Below are 13,950 nucleotides of genomic sequence, written 5' to 3'. Positions count from 1 at the left end.
GCGCGCCCTGGGCAGCCTGGTCAGCCGCCTGCTGAAAACTTTGAGCGCCTTGTCGCACTTGGGAGGGGGGAGCCGCCGGGGGGGCGCGGAGCCGGAGGACGATGAGGGGGGGTTCCGGTGCCCACCGGGCCCCCCGCCGGCCGGGCCCCCCGGGGCAGCCCAGCCTGAGGAGCAGGTCGGGGGAGGCAGCGGCTGGCCGGAGCCGCGGCGCTCCTGGAGCCCCCCGGGGGGCGCGGCGGAGGGGCGGCCCCCGGGGGCGCAGGGGCTGAAGAACCACGGCAACACGTGCTTCATGAACGCTGTGGTGCAGTGCCTGAGCAACACCGATCTGCTGGCCGAGTTCCTGGGCCTGGAGCAGTACCGTGCCCGTGGCGTGCCCGGAGAGGTCACCCAGCAACTGGCAGCCCTGGTCCGGGCGCTCTGGACACTGGACTACACCCCGCAACTCTCCGTGGAGTTCAAGGTAGGATGGGGCATCTGGACCCCCACCCACGGGCTGGGGCAAGGGGCACCTAGCCAGGTTCACTGGGGTGGGTGCCTAACCATGGCCCAGTGCGCAGGGGTTGTGGGTGCAGGGCTCTCTAACCCTAACCTTAACGCTGCCCCCAAGCTAACCTTAACGCTGCCCCGAGCCAACCTTAACTCCATTCCCAATCTAGCGCCAATCAGAATCACACAGCGCAGTGGCATCCAGCCGACCAGCCTGTGCGCCAGACTGATGCTGGTACTTCTACGCCTCTCTTTATCTTTATTTACCTTAATGAGGAGTCGCATTAGTGGTGTGTCCCCACCTACCCCTGTACCCTGTCACCCTAAGCCTCAGGCTTGGCAGTGCCAAGACCTCCTGAGCTAGAGGTGGGCCGGCTGTGCTTGGTTGTAGGGTAGGAGGTGGGCTCAGTCTGGTAAGCAGCTGGCCAGGAGGCTGGGGGATGGCTGCATGCTGTGGACAAGAGGCTTTCTTAGCAGGAGAATGAGTTGTGTCTGTGGGCCAGATCCTGCTGTCGGCTACACTGTGTGACTCCCCTGAAGATACACTGATATAAGTGAGGCCCCAGTCCTGTACCCTGTTCTGTGTGGACAGATCCTGTGTGGCGGAGCCCCAGTGCCTTCAGTGGGTTATGTGCTGGCACAGGTGTGTGCCTGGGTGGAAAAAGTTGCAGAGTTTAGGCATGAGTGGAACAGCTGGTCCTGTGAGCCCTTATTTGTGTGAATAGTGCCAGGCCCTATATGATCCCTTGCAATCTTCCTGAGCCTCCGTTTTTCCATCTGTAAAATAGGGAGTGACACTGAATCACCTGTGTAGTGTATTGAGATCCTCTGGGGAACAACAGTGCATAGATTGGAGAGAGCTGAGGGCAACGTGTCTAGCCCTGTGGCCTGATGCCCATGTGCCCAAGTACCCCAGCTCCTGCAGTATGTACCATCTGTCTCTGCTTTGGCACCGGTGTCGGATGAGACTTCATGGGAGTGCTCTCCGTGGCAGGGCTGTCACCTGGAAGCCCCAGTGCTAATCAGTGGGATTAGTGTTTGTAAAGCACGTTGAAGACGAAAATGGAATATTTATTAAGTAATTGCTGAGTGTGGTGAGAAGACCGTCCAACCGAGTCTGCCCATACGTGTCGGGCTAGAATCAGAGGCGTTGGGAGTGGGTTCTCTGCTTGACCTGCCAGGCTTCCCAGCTCCTTCCCCACATGGTAGCTGTGATGGCAGCTGCTCATGCTGAGCTAGTGCCAGTGTAGGTAGAATGAGCAGCTGTCTCTTGGGAGGTGCAGAAGAATTGTAATAACCCCATTTCCACCCACTCACCCCTTTACTGAGAGCACCGAGGAGCTTGCATGCTTCCCTCCCTTAGGTAGTGGAGTAAGCGCCCTTTTCCCTGCCTCCTGTGCCAGCGCTGGCTGCCATTGGGTGCGGATTTTTAGCTCAGCCCTGCAATGGGATGCAGACTCCAGACACTCCCGTGATCTGTGAGAGAAGAATATGGAATCAGACTGGGAGCTGCCTCGGGGCAGGACTGTGATTTGTGGCGTGGGGTCCCATCTCCCCCTTCCCTGCACACCTGTAATCTGGGCCTTTCACCAGAGGGCATCTCAGGGAGTGGAGGAGGCAGAGGCTGGGCTGGGGGCCTGGGGCAATGGGTGGCAAATGTTTGTTGTAACTTTTATAGCATGCGTCCTGCTATTGTAATGTTGGGCACAATCTGCCTGTGTAAATAAGTGTAATGATGAGAGGATGAGAGCCCCCCCCCCGTCCCCAGACAGCAGCATTCCTAGGCAGGGAGGGAGGGAGGAAAAAACTCCCTGCCCTAACTCTGAATTTTTCTCTCTCTCTCTCCCCCCCTCCCCCCGTGGTTATCTACGTGTGGCGTCAATTTCCTCCCAATTTTTAATCTCCCTGGAAAATAAGATCTCCCGTGGGAATATGCAAGAGCTGGGAGGTTTTATGAGAGGCTGCAGAGCCCCACAATCTATTCATCCAAGTCCACAGCTCCTTTCATTTGAAGATCTCTCTGCTGGAGGTTGCGCTCTGTGGTAATCCTGCTCCCTTTGCCCCATGGAGTTGCATGTAACCCTTGCATCAGTTGGGGTTCTAAAGATGTATTGAGAAGGTTGGGGGAGCCCTAAATTAAAGCACTTCAGGCCATAATCTGATGATTGTTGGAGTCACAAAGGACTTCCCTCCCAGGCACATCATGTGGGACATTTTCATCCTCTGACTCATCAGGTACTGGCCACTGTCAGCAGCCGCCAGAGCAAGTTTGGAGAGTCAGTTGTCCGACCCATCGCTGGGGCAAAGGCTATGTTGCTAACTGAGATGCGCATTCCTTCCTGTGCCTGCGCAGCAGCCACGTCTAAAGATGTGAAATTGTTTTGTGCTTCCCCAGTTAGAAAAGTCCCCAATCCACACAGCTGGTGACGGAGAAACCCCAAGCAGAGCTTTGTAACTTGCAGATCGGGCTCAGGAATGCTGGAGCATTTTTGTAGGTGGAGCCTTTATGGACACATTGATCTCCACCCACTAATATTTTGCAAGGAGCGAATTCCTCTGTCCAGAGCAGCCCTTTCCAAGCTGAACGTTTGCAGACCAGCCCCTAATTCTAATCAGTATTCAGCATTTTTACAAAGAAGGAGTGATAAGGACATTTTGTCCTGACCCAGCCTAAGGAGCTGCGAGCTAGCTCTACAGGTTGCTCTACACGTTGTTGGCTGGAGTTTGGGTCTGCTGGGGACAGCTGTGCCTGTGAGTGGCAACACTGAGCAGTGCTGGACTGCCGTGCGCTCTGACACAGGCCTGGTTTTGTCTGCGGCACAGACTTGGCCCAGGAGGCTGGGCTGCTGTGTCAGTGCATCAGGACGCCATGGCGGTGCTGCTGCACCAGAATGCCAGCTCCTTGCCTCTGAGCCGTGTCACGGGTCCGGGCAGTAGTACAGCATGACGGTGACTCCTGGGCCGTGGCTCACAGGGTGGGAAGTTGCACGGATTAAACCCTGTGCAGAGCAGGAGAGCTTGGTGTGCAGAGGAGCCCAGCGTTATTTGGAAAAATAACATTCCCCCACTCCCCTTATTTGGCTGTGTGCTCTGGAGATGGCTGATGGTCAGAGCAGCAGGCTGGGAGGCAGGAGTTCTAGCTTCCATTCCTAACCCTTCCGCTGTCTCAGTCCGTGACCTTGAGCAAGTCGCCGGCGTCCTTTCCTGCGTGCCTCTGCTGGGAACGGGGCCGGGAAGGCTAAGGAATATTGTAGCTATCGTGCATGGCAGGGCAGAGCCCAGCTCGCTCTCCATGCTGACAGCTCTCTGGTGTCTTAACCAACTTTTCCGATTTCTACACAGGCGCAGCCTGTTGAAAGGTCCTGGGACACACTCTGGGCAGTTCTCAGCTCTTGATTTGAATATAGACCCACTGGAGCCAAACGTGAGCCCCAGAGGTCTGGCTCCAAACTTGCCTAGCAATGGGTGGGATTGGGAACCAGGGTTTTGCTCGGGCAGGACTCTGCCATGTCCACGCACCTCGGCCGATGACCAGCCTATTAGAACATTCCCACCCTAGGAAAGTCGCCTCAAGCCCCCGATGTGAAAGCCGGGGCGTTCTGTTCCCCAGCTGCATACGAGATCTGGCCCGCAGGGTGGATTTGGGTGTGATAAGGTGCAGTAGCAGTGTGAACTGGCAGTGAACTTCAGGCTGTGTTTCTAGGAAACAGCACAGTGAGTAGCTGGGTGAGAGCGAGAGAATGAAGAGTCCCATTGAGAGCATCTGGGACTGGCGTCCCAGTCGATTTCACATTCCTGGCCAGCAAAATCTCCCCTTCTCCGGTTCCCTCGCGGCTGCTAGAAGCTTGGGAGGGAGCAATGAGCCCCGTTGTGTGGCACACAGATAACTGGTTGTGTGAGCTCTTCTGAGCGGAATGCCCAGCAGGCCCCTTGGTAACCCTACCTCGGGGAGCCACGCCTGGGAACGCGCAGAAGAGAGCCAGCTACGTTCTAACTGAGCTGGCCATGCAGAGCCCAGGGCAGGGGCGAGGCCGAGCCACGGGTCCACCTTGAATAGGCTCCACAGGAGAGTTCCTACAACAGCCCGAGTGAGTTCTGCGATGTGTCAGTGACTGGGACGTGAGCGGATGTGCCTGGTGGTTGGAGCAGGAGCCAGGAATGGGAGTCCACGGTCAGAGCTGATGTCAGAAGCCAGGAATTGGAGCTGAGGGCCAGGACCAGGTTACCTGGCGTGAGGCAAGGCAGGCTGCAGGGCAGGAGTAGAATTGGAGCAGGACTGGAACAAAGTGGGAGCAAAGCTGGGAACAAGCAGGCACAGAAGTTGTTGTAGCCGGGAGTGAATGAGGAGTCGCTGAACTGCTGCTGCTGGGCTTAAGAGCTGGTCTCCTGCCTCTTCCAATCAAGCAGGTTTTGTACCTATTGGGTTCCGGGAAGTGGGCGAAGCCCGCCCACTGCTAAAGGATCCCCCCCAGCCTAAGGGGAGGACCCACAGGACCTAAAACCCAAATGATTACGGGGGACAACTAATGTAAAAACAGGGACAGGAGTGCGATTAAAGGGTCAAAAGGAGGGAACCTGACGGGGACACCGAGCAGAGAACCCCGGACAGCGCCCACTGCTCCTCAAAGGTGTCAAGGGAGCCACTGGACGCCGCCCAGAGGAACTCTGCCCGGATACGTGAACGGACAGAGGATCGGAAACAGGCCCCACAGTCACAGGAACCTCCATCGGCCGGTTTTGTAGCCAGTCAGGCAGCCTGCTACAGCCCAGCTATGCTCGTTAAGTTGCCCAGAGACTGGCTCCGCAGGCCCCGGTTTCTAACACAATGGGTACGGCTACACTGCAATAAAAGACCCACGGCGCGGCCACAGCTGGTCTGGGTCAGCTGAGTCTCAGAGCCTGGGCAGCGGGGCTAAAAATGGCAGTGGAGATGTCTGGGCTCCGGCTGGAGCCTGGGCTCTGAGGCCCCGCGAGGCGGGAGGTGTCTACACTGCCATTCGTAGCCCTGCAGCCCGAGCCCTGCGGGTCCATGGCAGCTGACCAGGCTCTGAGATCCAGTGCTGTGGGTTTTTATTGCACTGTAAACATAGCTGGGCTCTGGCGTCCCTTTGCTCCTGGCTGTCCATGCGGCAGGATTTTAGAGGGCAGGATGAATTGTAACAAAAGAACCACCCCTTCCAATCTTGCCAACCCCGCTGCCTTGCCAATGTGGCTCTGCTGCGCTCTGGCCCCTCCCCAGTCCCATCCCTCTCTCCATCGCAAGCCTTCTGCTGTTTTTGCACAGCCGCATCCCCGGTTCGAGCTCCCTGCCACACCTGGGCTCTCTTTGCTGAGCGATGTAGCTCAGCCCCCGGAGGTGCTTGCTCGGATATAAAGGATCAGACTGAAGGCTTCGGAATAGCTTCTCCCAGCAATTAACAGTGCTAGCAATTTACAGCACTTGTGTAACTTCCCCAGCCTGCATTAGGCTGCTCAGCTTTTTATTTTTTTTTAAATTTCCCTTGGAAGCCCCTTAAATAGTTGCTCGGCCCCCTCCTACCTTGGGTTCATCCCCGGCTGGAATATCCCCACACAGCTGGCAAGGAATCGGGCGGCACCAGCCAGAGACGCTGCTGTGGAGCAGTTGGAACAAAGCCATGCTCTGATCCTGAGTCTCTGTGACCAAGTCACTTGTCTAAGTCATGCCTCCAGCTAGGACATTGGGTCACCGGCTCTCTGGGAGCCAGAGGCTGTGTGGGGAACGGCGCTTTCCCAGGGAGATAAATCATGCAGACGGAGGTATCCCCGCAGACTCGCGGCTGTCTTTCCCGCTCGGCTCTCCTGTGCAGCTTGCACAAATGGACGGCAAACGTTTTCTTGCAGATGCCGGGTTCCTCGCCCTAGCAGAAGCCCTGGGAATTCCTGCAACACGTGGGAGCCCCGGTCGCTCCTTGCCGCCGGCTGGATGAATGTACGGCACTGAATGCTTTTCTCCCTTAATGGGCTCATCCTGGCAGCTTGTTGAAAAGGCCGGCCGGGCTGAACTGGCCTGTTCCGAGACCGCTCATCTCATGTTTCTTCGATGCTTTTCTGCTCCCCTCCTGTGGGCACTGTAGCGTTTCCAGCCTCGTGCTGCGGTCACTGGCCTTTCTTTTAATGCTTTCTGACATCCTTTCTCAGCAGCCAGCCAAGGGGACCCCTCACACACACTCACGATTCAGGCCTCTAACTCAGTGGGCAGAGGAACATTAACACTCCCCCTAACAGCCGCAGTGTTACTGGAGGGAAGGTGGCTTTAAGCAAGGTAGAGTGTTGTATTCTTAGGGCCTTCTCAGGCCGTAAGCCTGTAACCTCTGCATTGAGGAAAGGAAGGGGCTGAAAATACAGCTGAGCCGGAGCAGAGGCTGGGAGAGATCCCAGGGGTGGAACGTAGCACAGTGTCAGACTATGGAGTTACGTAATAAAAGCTGCAGGGCTGGGATTTGCAAAGGAGCCTTGTGCCCAAATCCCACTGGAAGTTGAGTACTCAACTCCCAGAGGCTAAAGAGCAGCTGTAGGCAATTCAGGGCAAGGGATGTACGGCCAGCACCTCACACAGGGGGCTCTGGTCTCAGTTGGGGTCTCCAGGCGTTACTCTAATATTACTAAGAATAACGTGATGTGCTTGGAAACCTGGGAATGGGAGGGCACCTCACTGCCATGGGGCAATGACTGACCCTGTGGGATAGTGAGTACCGGGCTGTGAACATTACAGGGAGGACAGATGAGGTGCCGGAGTTGGGGGCAGTGATACTCCTGAGGATCCAACAAGGGAACATTTCCAAGTGGGGAGGCCCCCTGCTCAAACCTGTCCGGCCAGTGCCCTGAGTCACCGGGTGCAGACATCTGAGGGCGTAGTACTGCTGGCTTCCATGTCATGACAACATCCTTCATTGCACAATGTTGAGGGAGCTCAAAGAGGCCACTAAAGCGGCGTGTGAGCCACCTGCGTATAACCCGTCACGAGTCCTAACAGGACAGCAGCCAGAGAGGTCGTTTCTCTCCCCTTTACGTGATTGGCTCTTGGACCAGCTCATTGTAGAGCACACAAGGGGGGATGCGCTGCGGGACTTGGGGTGATGTTTTCAAAAGGGCCTAAGTGACTTGGGAGCCTACATCACATCAGCCAATGGGATGTGGCACCTAAACCACTCTGGTAGTTGTTTCACCCGGGAGTTGTTTCAAGGAGTAACTATAGTTGAGCCACTAATGACCAGCTGCAAGAAGAGTGTCCCAGCTGGCAGGTGACGCCCGGTGAGCCCAGTGGGTGCGGCTACACCTTCCTTCTTCAAAAAAACCAATGCAGCTAAACCAGAACGTTGCCCCCAAAGGGATGCAGCCAGTTATTCAAACCCACAAACGTACGTCTCGGAATGGAGACAGGTGCTGGAGATCCCTCGCTGGCTGGCTGATTGTGTGGCCACTTCCGGTTCCCAAATCAGGTCCTTCGGGAGCGGCCCATTCAGCTGCTGGGCTGCACCCCTTGGAGCCCAGGTTCTGCTCTCTGGCGTGACTGAGTGAGCCTGGGTTACTCCTGTCAAACCCGGAGTTCTGTCTGGTGGTCTGGGTGCCCTCAAGGAACAGGCAGTGTCCTTTGCTTTGGTTAATGTCTTTTGGTCCTGCTGTCCTTCGTGGGAGTGGGGAAGTGTGATGGAGCTTAGGGTTACCACATTGGAGCCCCTGAAAAAGAGGACACTCCAAGGGGCCCCGGCCCCGCCCCAACTCCGCCCTTTCCCCAAAGTCTCCGCCCCTCCCCTGAATGCTCCGCCCCCTGCTCCTCCCCCTCCCCTGCTTCCTGCGAATCAAATGTTCGCGGGAAGCCTGAAACAGGCAGGCAGCAGGTAAGCTGGGGCTGGGGCGGGGGTGTGTGTGTGAGAAGACTCATAGACTCATAGACTTTAAGGTCAGAAGGGACCATTATGGTCATCTAGTCTGACCTCCCGCATGATGCAGGCCACAAAAGCTGGCCCACCCAATTTCCCTTATCTCAGCTGTTGAAGTCTCCAGATCGTGATTTAAAGACTTCAAGTCGCAGAGAATCTTCCAGCCTGAGACCCCTGCCCTATGCTGCGGAGGAAGGCAAAAAACCTCCAGGGCCTCTGCCAATTTACCCTGGAGGAAAATTCCTTCCCGACCCCAAATATGGCGATCAGTAGAACCCCGAGCATACAGGCAAGATTCTCCAGCCGGACCCACATTTTACCAGCGATGGCACGTTATTGCCTAATTGACTAAAATCACGTTATCCCATCAAACCATTCCCTCCATAAACTTATCTAGCCTAATCTTGAAGCCAGAGAGGTCTTTCGCCCCCACCGTTTCCCTCGGAAGGCTGTTCCAGAATTTCACCCCTCTGACGGTTAGAAACCTTCGTCTAATTTCAAGCCTAAACTTCCCCACGGCCAGTTTATATCCATTCGTTCTCGTGTCCACATTAGTACTGAGCTGAAATAATTCCTCTCCCTCCCTGGTATTTATCCCTTTGATATATTTAAAGAGAGCAATCATATCCCCCCTCAGCCTTCTTTTGGTTAGGCTAAACAAACCGAGCTCCTCGAGTCTCCTTTCATAGGAAAGGTTTTCCATTCCTCGGATCAACCTCGTGGCCCTTCTCTGTACCCATTCCAGTTTGAGTTCGTCCTTTTTAAACATGGGAGACCAGAACTGCACACAGTACTCCAAATGAGGTCTCACCAGCGCCTTGTAAAACGGAAGCAGCACCTCCTTGTCCCTACTAGAAATACCTCGCCTAATGCATCCCAAGATCGCATTAGCTTTTTTCACAGCCACGTCACATTGCCGGCTCATAGTCATCCTGCGGTCAACCAGGACTCCGAGGTCCTTCTCCTCCTCCGTCACTTCTAACCGATGCGTCCCCAGCTTGTAACTAAAATTCTTGTTAGTCATCCCTAAATGCATCACCTTACACTTCTCACTATTAAATCTCATCCTATTATTATTACTCCAATTTACAAGGTCATCCAAGTCTCCCTGCAGAATATCCCGATCCTTTTCCGAATTTGCAATGCCTCCCAACTTTGTGTCATCCGCAAACTTTATAAGCCCACTCCTACATTCGGTTCCGAGGTCAGTAATAAATAGATTAAATAAAATCGGACCCAAAACCGAACCTTGAGGAACCCCACTGGTGACCTCCCTCCAACCTGACAGTTCACCTTTCAGTACTACCCGCTGCAGTCTCCCCTTTAACCAGTTCTTTATCCACCTCTGGATTTTAATATCGATCCCCATCTTTTCTAATTTAACCAATAATTCCTCATGCGGTACCGTATCAAACGCTTTACTAAAATCAAGGTATATTAGATCCACCGCATTTCCTTTATCTAGAAGGTCTGTTACCTTCTCAAAGAAGGAGATCAGGTTGGTTTGGCACGATCTGCCTTTCGTAAATCCATGTTGTAATCTGTCCCAATTGCCATTCACCTCAAGGTCCTTAACTACTTTCTCCTTCAAAAGTTTTTCCAAGACCTTGCATACTACAGATGTTAAACTAACAGGCCTGTAGTTACCCGGGTCACTTTTTTTCCCCTTCTTGAAAATAGGAACCACATTAGCTATTTTCCAGTCCAACGGTACCACCCCCGAGTTTACAGATTCATTAAAAATTATCGCTAAGGGGCTCGCAATTTCTCGCGCCAGTTCCTTCAATATTCTAGGATGAAGATCATCCGGTCCGCCCGATTTAGTCCCGTTTAGCTGGTGAAGTTTGGCTTCCACCTCTAATACTGTAATGTCAATCCCCCCTCCTTTATTCCCCCCTGTCCTGCTCCCTCTATTCCTAAGCCCTTCATTAGCCTTATTAAAGACCGATGCAAAATATTCATTTAGATATTGTGCCATGCCTAAATTATCCTTAATCTCCACTCCATCTACATTCTTCAGCGGTCCCACTTCCTCTTTCTTTGTTTTCTTCCTATTTATATGGCTATAAAACCTCTTACTATTGGATTTAATTCCCCTCGCAAGGTCCAACTCTACACGGCTTTTGGCCTTTCTCACTGCATCCCTACATGCTCTGACCTCAATAAGGTAGGTTTCTTTGCCGATCCCTCCCCTCTTCCATTCTTTGTACTCTTTCTGTTTTTTCTTAATCGCCCGTTTGAGACGCCCGCTCATCCAGCTAGGTCTAAATCTCCTGCCTAATAACCGTTTTCCCTTTCTCGGGATACAGGCCTCGGACAGCTCGTGCAACTTCAGCTTGAAACAATCCCAGGCGTCATCTGCCTTTAGACCCCTAAGTATGTTAGCCCAATTCACTTCACTAAGTAGTTGCCTTAATTTATTAAAGTTGGCCTTTTTGAAATCATAAACCTTAGTCACAGTTTTATTTCTGTTAATCCTTCCATTTAGTTTAAACCGAATTAGCTCATGGTCACTCGAGCCAAGGTTGTCCCCTACAACCATTTCCTCAACGAGGTCCTCACCACTCACCAGCACCAAATCTAAAATTGCATCCCCCCTCATCGGTTCAGTTACTACTTGATGAAGGAATTCATCTGCTAGCACATCTAGGAACATCTGAGCCCTATTATTGTTACTAGCATTTGTTCCCCAATCTATATCTGGGAAGTTAAAGTCCCCCATAATTACACAGTTCTTATTAGTTTTTACTTCCCTAAAAACATTAAATAGTTCTCTGTCCGCATCCAGGCTAGATCCCGGCGGTCTATAGCACACCCCGAGCACTATCTCAGGGGAGGCTTTAGTAGTTCTTTTACCCAGTGTAATTAGTGCCCAGACAGACTCAGTCCTATCCATTCCATCACTACTTATTTCTTTACATTTTACCTCATCATTGACATACAATGCCACTCCCCCACCTTTACCTTTTTTCCGGTCATTCCTAAACAGCACATACCCTTCCATACCTGTACTCCAGTCATGACTACCGTTCCACCAAGTTTCGGTTATTCCTACGATATCTGGTTTCATTTCTCGGACCAGGAGCTCCAATTCCTCCATTTTGTTATCTAGGCTTCTCGCATTGGTGTATAAACATCTTACTGTATGCTGTCTATCCTTTCTCCCATTAGTTATGCAATTTGGTACGGACCCCATATGTCCATCCGCCCCCTCCTTCTTATGTCCAATCCCGTACCCCTATCTATATCTGTGCTTATCTCTTCACTCTCCTTTTCAGTGTTCAGTCCGGCAGCCGACAAAGAGGCTCTGGCCCCGGCGGCTCGGGCCCTGGGGCGCCGGCCGAGCACCCCCAGCCCCGGTTGCTCTGGCTCGGCTCGGGCCCCGGTTCCGGCCAGCGGCCGAGCACCCCCAGCCCCGGTCGCTCCGGCCCAGCTCGGCTCGGGCCCCGGTTCCGGCCAGAGGCCAAGCACCCCCAGCCCCACCGAGCTGCTCCGGCCCAGCCCTGGCTGAGTGGCGCTGGCCGAGCACCTCCAGCCCCAGCCCCGGTCCCAGCGGCTCCGTGTCGGCTCGGGCCCCGGCCTCGGCCGAGTGGCTCCGGCCCAGCCCCGGCTGGCGACCGCGCACCCCCAGCCCCACCGGCCCCGGCCGAGCGGCTCCAGCCCGGCCCCGGCCCTGGCCGAGCAGCTCCGGCCGGCGGCATCCCAGCTCGCAGCCGCCTCCTCCCAGGCTCCGGCTGCTGCTGCGCTGGGGAGAGCGGCGGGAGCCGGGAAAGTTGAGCCCCGGGGAGGAGACGGTCCCCTTACCATGCCTCCCTATTTTCCCGGACATGTTCGGCTTTTTGGAAATTCCTCCCGGACGGGGATTTGAGGACTAAAAAGCCGGACATATCCGGGAAAATCCGGACGTATGGTAACCCTAGTGGAGCTGTCAAGACTAGAGGAGACTTTGAGGAAGTTCAGAAGGACCGGACAAAACCAGGGGACTGATCAGTTTGGTGGCAGATAACATTCGCTGCCTGTTGGAGACAATGCGAGATAAAGCAGCCAGGAAGGAATGATTTGAACTACCCAGACATCCTGAGCATTTCTAAACTAGCTTCAACCGCTGAGGGAAAAGAGGTGGGAGTCTCTGTAGGCGGCTCAGTAAAGACGTCTGCTCAGTGGGCAGCAGCGGTAAATAAAACAGATTGTTAGGATGTATAAGGAATGGGACTGAGAATAATACAGAAGATCTTATTATCAATATCTATTATATCTGTAGTTCACCTTCACCTGGGGTACAGTGTTCTGTTCTGGTCATCTCAAAGAGCAGATAGGAGAAACAGACAGAGATCAGAGTCAGGTGTGAAGTCTCTCCAAACCTTTAACCGTTTTCAGTATAAAAAGAATTGGGAAAGATTGGGCCTGCTGATGTTAGATAGTAGATGACTCAGAGTGGAGGTAATACAGCTATACAGAATAGCGAATGGCATGGAGAAGGGAGATCACTTGCTCCTGTTTATCCTTTCTTGTGTGATAAGAACAAGGGGATGTTCAAATAAAACAATAAACACTTTTCCATAGTGCACAATTGTCCTGTGGAACTCACTCCCACAAGAGCTCACTGAGGACAATGACTTGGATGGGATTAAAAAAGGAGTAGCTATTTATATGGAGAGTAAGAACATCTGCAGTGAAATTACAAAGGGTAAAAATATTACAGGCATATGAACCCTGCTAGCTCCGGGGAGAGGCCAGTCCCTGACAGACTGGGGCCAGGAAGAGACAGGTTAGTACAGAATTGTCCATTGTGGGGATTGTTGCCTCTTCCTCTGGCGAATCTGGCCACTGTCCCAGGGGTAGCAAAGCTTGGTGGTGTGTCCCGTTACCCTCTCCAGTGGCTCCGGGGTTACCTTCTGAGGGGTGTCACAGGCATACGGAGGCCTGACCTTAGCCTGCAGCCCAAATGTGGCTAGCAATCCTGCAGATGCTTCACAAGAGGGACTAGACCCAAGCTGGCCCCTCACAGCAGTGCTGGCTCTGCAGGGCTCCCAGGTGGTGACGCCGTCTCTAGCCACTGGGATTGGCAGCTGCGCCGGGTGGATCAGCAGAGTAAGGGGGTGGGGGCATTTTTACCTAGTCGCTTTTCTGATCATAAAACGGTGACATCACATGGTATGGATGTTGACCTATGTGTCCAAATTGACACGTGCTTCAGTTTGGGGCAGAGTGGATAAAAATCAATGATTTTTTTGAATCAAATAAGATTTTTTTGATAAAATGCTTTTTGAGGAAAAAACCTATCTCATCATGGAATAGGGATTATAAATACTAATTCTATAGTATGAGACAATATATTCATGTAATGTTTAAGAAAAGTTTTGTAAATGAGTTTCAATATTTCATGGATTAGGGACCCAATCTTATGGGGTTCCAGGGGCTTCTGTATAGATTATTTAGGTTAATCTTTCTATCTACCCAATGGGACTCAGTGCTCAGTCTAGGAGATACCATCAGAGACAGGGCCGGCTCCAGGGTTTTGGCCGCCCTAAGCAGCCAAAAAAAAAAAAAAAAAAAAAAA

General features: G+C 53.2%; 1 protein-coding gene across 1 annotated transcript in view; it reads left to right on the top strand.

Moving 5' to 3' along the window:
- The first annotated feature begins 277 nt into the window (after positions 1-277).
- Positions 278-13,950, top strand: part of USP43 (ubiquitin specific peptidase 43) — a 169,519-nt gene continuing 155,846 nt past the window's right edge. Inside the window, exon 1 of the mRNA XM_024217634.2 lies at positions 278-463. Within this exon, the coding sequence (XP_024073402.2) occupies positions 293-463 (171 nt within the window). The 5' untranslated portion in view covers positions 278-292. The remainder of the gene's footprint in view (positions 464-13,950) is intronic.

The sequence above is a fragment of the Terrapene carolina genome, unplaced genomic scaffold (genome assembly GCF_002925995.2).
Source record: "Terrapene carolina triunguis isolate 2854851 unplaced genomic scaffold, T_m_triunguis-2.0 Scaffold192, whole genome shotgun sequence".
NCBI classification, from domain to species: domain Eukaryota; kingdom Metazoa; phylum Chordata; order Testudines; family Emydidae; genus Terrapene; species Terrapene triunguis.
This window is presented reverse-complemented; position numbering and strand designations above follow the sequence as displayed.